Source organism: Coloeus monedula (genome assembly GCF_965178545.1).
Source record: "Coloeus monedula genome assembly, chromosome: 1".
In the NCBI taxonomy this organism is placed as follows: Eukaryota; Metazoa; Chordata; class Aves; order Passeriformes; family Corvidae; genus Coloeus; species Coloeus monedula.
In genome coordinates, this window is record NC_138781.1 from 31,010,942 (window position 1) to 31,017,017 (window position 6,076).

The 6,076-nt window shown below is 56.6% G+C and overlaps 1 protein-coding gene across 1 annotated transcript; it reads right to left on the reverse strand.

Annotated features, from left to right (window-relative positions):
• Positions 1-1,133: 1,133 nt before the first annotated feature.
• Positions 1,134-1,703, reverse strand: TWIST1 (twist family bHLH transcription factor 1; the record flags this gene model as incomplete). The annotated part of the gene is made up of 1 exon (XM_082294967.1): positions 1,134-1,703. One exon carries the CDS (start codon positions 1,701-1,703, stop codon positions 1,134-1,136), a length of 570 nt encoding a protein of 189 aa, XP_082151093.1.
• Positions 1,704-6,076: the final 4,373 nt, after the last annotated feature.

Below are 6,076 nucleotides of genomic sequence, written 5' to 3' on the forward strand. Positions count from 1 at the left end.
AGAATGAAGAGAGTCCACAATAATGTATTTCCTTTCATCAGTGGCTCATAGGCACGACCTCTTGGGAATGCATGCATGCAAAAAAAAAAAAAAAGGGCAAATTAAAAAAAAAGTTCAATTCCAACATTCTTCGTCAAAATTAAAAAAAAAAAAATAATTGAACGATTCAGACTTCTATCAGAATGCAGAGATGTGTGGATTGTACCGACGCCCAAAGGGTAGTCACTGTCCAAAGCCCTTCTCTCTTTCACTTTCCTTAAGTGCTCCCCACGCCCTGCTTTGAATTTGGATATTACTCTTCTAATTTCCAAGAAATCCTTGGTACATTTTTTGTTAGACAAGATCAAAAAAAATCGTATCCAACTTCAGAGTCTCTAGATTGTCCATTTTCTCCTTCTGTGGGAACAATGTCATCTGCAAAAACCCAGAAAGGGCGGAAAACTCGTTACTGAAACGAAAGATACACAAACATCTACCTACACCTCTCTGTCCCTGGAAATACACGTATCGGGCATGAATGGAGAAGGGAGAACTCGCCGTGCGGGCGGTGCGGTGACCGTGTGACACCCCAGCCTGGCGGTCCGCGGTGTCAGAGCCCAGGAAAGGGACTGCTGGGGCGGTAGGAAACGCTCATCGGGCAGCACAACGGGAGGACATGGATTCGCTTCAAAATACGAGCAGCGGCAGCAGCAGCGGCAGCAGCAGCGGCGGCAGCAGGAGCCATCCCAGCAGCCCTGCTGGCTCCGCAGCGTTTGGTGAAAAAGTGATCTCAGGCCGGCCCCATCTGTCTGGGGCGCACCCGCACGGCCGCCGCCTCCCGCCCGAGCCCACCCCGCCGGCAGCGCCCGGCCACGCGTGGGCCCCGCGGGCCCGGGGCGCACCTCGGGCCGCGCAGGAGGAGGAACGCGCCGGGATGGGGGAGGCACCTCCAGCCGCCCCGCTCTCCGGCTGCTCCTGGAAGCCAGGCCCCTCCAGGCGGGGTGCGGGCCCTCTCGCCCCACGGCCACGCGTGCCCGGCTCACGGCGCAGCCGGCGGCCTCTCGCCTCCCTCCCCCATTTTTACCCGCCGCTTTCGGGGTCCCTGCCTTACCTAGGGCTCCTGCCGGGGGGATGCGGGTGGGAGACGCCGCCTGCTAGTGGGATGCGGACATGGACCAGGCGCCCTCCATTCTCCACACCGAGAAGGCGTAGCTGAGCCGCTCGTGGGCCACATAGCTGCAGCTTGCCATCTTGGAGTCCAGCTCGTCGCTCTGTAAGACCTGGTAGAGGAAGTCGATGTACCTGGCCGCCAGCTTGAGGGTCTGGATCTTGCTCAGCTTGTCCGAGGGCAGCGTGGGGATGATCTTCCGCAGGGCGGCGAAGGCTTCGTTCAGCGACTGCGTGCGCTGCCGCTCCCGCACGTTGGCCATGACCCGCTGGGTCTGCAGCTCCTCGTAGGACTGGGGGCTGCCGCCGCCGCTGCTGCTTCCGCCGCCCCCGCCGCCCCCGCCCGCCCCGCACTTCTTGCCCCGCTTGCCTTGGGCCGGGCTGCAGGGCTCGTCCGCGGCCCCGACGGCTCCGCCGGCGCTGCGGCGGCTGGAGCGGCGCTTGCGCCCCCCTCTCTTGTTGTTGGGCAGCTGCTGCCGGTCCGGCTCCTCTTCGCTGTTGCTCAAGCTGTCGTCGGCGGGGGAGACTGGCGAGTTTGACTCGTCCTGCTGCATCATCTCTGGGGGGAGACGCGAGAAGCGGGCCGGGAGGGGGGGGAGGGCAGGGAGAAGAGGGGGGCACCTAACCCGCCAGCTCCCCCTTGATCGGCTGCTTCGCTGGCCTGCGAGGAGAAGGAGGAGGGAAGGAAGGAGGGAGGACCTCACTTTGGGGGGAGGGGGGATGGCATCAGGATCCAAGAGGAAAAAAATAAAAAGGCCAACCAAAAAAAAAAAATCCCTCCCGATCCCTCCTTGGAGCCCCTTCGAGGTGTCTGGGATTGGGAGAAAGTTGAAGACTTGGAGGTTCTTATAGCTCCTGCTGGCGGAAAGTTTGGGGGCAGCAGTGTCATTGGCCTGACGTGGAGAGGAGGGACTTTTGCTGAGTTTTATAGGAAAGTTTCCGCTTCCCCCCCTCCACGCCCTCCCCCAATTATTTTTTTCAAGCCATTCACAAGTGATCTGGCCTCCCACCCCCCCACACACATACATCCTTACCCCGACCTCTTTCTCGGTTTCCCTCTCCGTGGTTTCTCTCTCAAACCTCTTCGGTTCGTGCTCGGCTTTGGGGTGGTGCTGAGGGGCCGGGCCGGGAGGTTATGGGGGTGCCCAGCACCCCGTGCGCTGCTGCAGAGGGGTCAGCGAGCCGCTTAGTGCCTGTGCTGGGGGCAACCACCCCGAGCGGCCGGGGGAAGCCCGCACCTCTCGGGCTTTCCTCGCCGCAGCGGGCACGGCTTGCAGCGAAAAGGAGGAAAGGGAAATTAGCCGCGGGGCAGCATCCAGGCACATCCTAATTTTGCCCCGCTTTAGCACACGTCGCTCTCCCATCACTGAACGCCCTCGCGGTCTGACTTGCCGAGGGAGTCGCACATTTCTGGGCTGGGGAGGGGTGGCGACACAGCCTCGTCCTGTCAGGCTGGAGGACTGCGCTCGGAGAAAGCCATCTTCAGAGGTGGAAGCAGCGGGGAAACCAAGCACTGGCTTCGTACATGCATAAGCACCAGTCCTTGAGCTCGTCTTAAGAGAAACCCGGGAGGATCAGCGTCTCCAACCTGGCACACCGGGAGACGGAAGGGTATACAGACCCTCTTTGCCCACACTCTGTGTGTGCTGACCACTCACTTCATTCCGTCCTCCCACAAGGCGCCCGAGTCCGGCACTTCCTGGGAAAAGAGATTATTTTTTTCAATTTCTCTTCTATGTTTGCAGCCAAAGCTGTTTCTTCCCATCCCCCGCCTTTGTGCCTCCTTCCCCGCTCGCTGGCAGCACGCAGCAGGTGGTGTGTCTTTTTAACAACAGCTCAGATTCAAACGGGGAACGCCTGGGAGGGAAAGCTAGAAATTGCTATCCATCAGTAAACGGGGCGAAGCCTCTGCTCCCTGCGTGGGGACCGCGCTCCTCCGCTGCCGGCCTGGCAGCCCCTGCCTGGACGGGCACCGCCGGGTGCGGGGCGGAGCGGGCAGCGCCGGTAACGCAGTGTCTCCCCGGCTTGTTCCAGGTGTGAGGGCGGTCAGGGCGAACGGAAAAACAGGGGAGCGATAAATCCCAGGCATGAAATAAGACAAGGCATGTGGAAGAGCGCTGTCATCTTCTTCGGGGAAGAGAGTCGTCTCTCCCCTCTGCCTGGGAACTGACTCCCTTTCCTCCGGGCAGAGGCGTCTCGTCGCGGGAGCTGCCAGGGGCCGGGACCCTCCGTGGCCGCCGCCGAGGGGCAGCCAGCCCGCCCCGGCCGCTGGCCCTGGCCCCGCCGCAGCGCCCGTCGGGCACCCGCCGCCGGAGCTGTCCCGACGCTTCTCCGCTCGCTGCCCTCTCGGCGAGCTCTACTCCTCGTGTCTTCCATCCCGCGGTGCGAGCACATAGCAGTCTTCCCTAAACACTCTTTATTGAGAAACAGCTGGAAACAGAACCGGGGAGGAAACAGGGACCGCCTTAGAAGGCAAGGGAAGGCGCGCCGGCACACAGACCCACAGTGAGCCTGCACAGCTGCCCTGGCTTTTGGCTTGTTCCTGATGTGTCTTCTGCGACCACAGGCCTCTCCACTCAACACCATAGCTTGTCAGGAGAGCTTCAGGGGTTCCCTTGTGTTGGCAGCAGCTGCTGATCCCAAGGTAAGAAGACCTGGGTCTCCTTCCACCTCCCTCTCACCAATAATTTTATATGTACCCAGAGCCTCACTGCTTCTCTGGGGTTTAGAGCAGTGTCATTACGGAAGAAATGTTGGAAACAGTAGTGCTGAGCATCTGTAGGTGGCTCTAGGGGCCTTCCTCCCTTCCTCCCTTCCTCCCTTCTTTCCCTCCTCCCTTCCTCCCTTCTTTCCCTCCTTCCCTCCCTTCCTTCCTTCCTTCCTTCCTTCCTTCCTTCCTTCCTTCCTTCCTTCCTTCCTTCCTTCCTTCCTTCCTTCCTTCCTTCCTTCCTTCCTTCCTTCCTTCCTTCCTTCCTTCCTTCCTTCCTTCCTTCCTTCCTTCCTTCCTTCCTTCCTTCCTTCCTTCCTTCCTTCCTTCCTTCCTTCCTTCCTTCCGAATTCCTTCCTTCCGAATTCCTTCCTTCCGAATTCCTTCCTTCCTTCCTTCCTTCCTTCCTTCCTTCCTTCCTTCCTTCCTTCCTTCCTTCCTTCCTTCCTTCCTTCCTTCCTTCCTTCCTTCCTTCCTTCCTTCCTTCCTTCCTTCCTTCCTTCCTTCCTTCCTTCCTTCCTTCCTTCCTTCCTTCCTTCCTTCCTTCCTTCCTTCCTTCCTTCCTTCCTTCCTTCCTTCCTTCCTTCCTTCCTTCCTTCCTTCCTTCCTTCCTTCCTTCCTTCCTTCCTTCCTTCCTTCCTTCCTTCCTTCCTTCCTTCCTTCCTTCCTTCCTTCCTTCCTTCCTTCCTTCCTTCCTTCCTTCCTTCCTTCCTTCCTTCCTTCCTCCCTCCCTCCCTCCCTCCCTCCCTCCCTCCCTCCCTGCCTCTCTCCCTCTACCATTCTTCTCATGGGAAACAACATCAAAACACAAACCCAAACCTGGATAGCTGTTACCTTGCTGGGAACGGGATGCTACCTGAAAGGAGGGAGGGGCAGCACCTCCCTAGCTGATTTCGTAGGACGCACAATTTGTCTGTGTCACCTGAACTTTGAATGGGTTGCAGGACATCACCTGCTTGCCATGGGGCAGGAGAAGGGTATGTAAAGCAGGGTGTGTGGAGGAGTCAAGGACAGGTGGAGATGCAGTATTACATGGTTTGTAAAAATGGAGAACATGGAGAAATGTAGGGAGGGAGTTGAGGAGAGGGGAGTGGGGTTGACCATAGCAGATAACTGGGCTTAGTGTCAGCTACTCTTTATGTAAACTGCAGCAAAATCAACCAACAGTGTTTAGCTGGACTCATGTGGTGCTATCTGGGACCTGCACACTGCTGTATGAACCAGGACTGCGCAAAAGCCCCCCATCATCTTCGTTTTGGCTTTTGTTTTATTTCTGACTCACCAGTTATGGGCTCAGGAGCAAAGGCAGCTAAGCCCATGATGTTACTGCCAAGACCCACATGGGAGTGCAGGGGCCAGACAAGCTGTGGTGGCAACGATCTATCCTGGGGGACTTGCCCTGGGCTGGGTGTGGGAGCCTGCCTGGATTGCCCAGGCCTGCTGACAGGCAGCAACCCTGCCTAGTGCTGGGGTGTGTGAAGCTTTGTCGGGAGGAGGGTGGATGCGTTAGAGTCATGTCTGGGGGTCTGTGTGAGAGAGAAAGTCATACTGGTGAGGATGTGTTTGTGTGTGCATGCATGTACTCTTGCTCTTTTGCAGTGTGAATACATATATATGTCAGGAGGGAAGAGGGTGGAAGTCTGTGCAGAGATTAAAGAAAATCAATTCTGGTTTATTTTGAAATCTACAATTTTGATGGGAATTGAGGTGGAGCCTTTGCTTTTCACACATAAATAATAATTGTATTTTAGTTATGCAGTATTAAGCCATCTATTTTGAACCTTCACTAAGCCACTAAGGTAGTCCTGCAGACCACTCTGAAGCATGGGGTAAATATGCCATGTCCTGTTTTCCTCTATGCATAGGCATGGCTTGGGTAAGAAGTCTCCTGGCTCCTTGTGCAGAATCTCAACCGTGTTTCACTCTTTGGTGGTAGCAAGCAAAACTGCAAACAGATTCAGGGCCTTTCTAGAGATACTTCCAGGTCCATTCCTGAAAGCTTCCCTGAGCCTCAGCTCAGGAAAATATGTGTTGTGGAATGAGCTCTTACATGGAGCACTGGCAGGACCCAGAGCGCTCCAGCATTTTGTCACCTGTGCAGTAAGTTATAATGCTGGTAAAGCAACCATGTAGATTACAGGTATGCCTGTGAGCACAGAGCTAAATAAATGACAGACTCCTGGGAGGAAGAAATGAGGAGTAATTTGGTCTGTGATGATTATC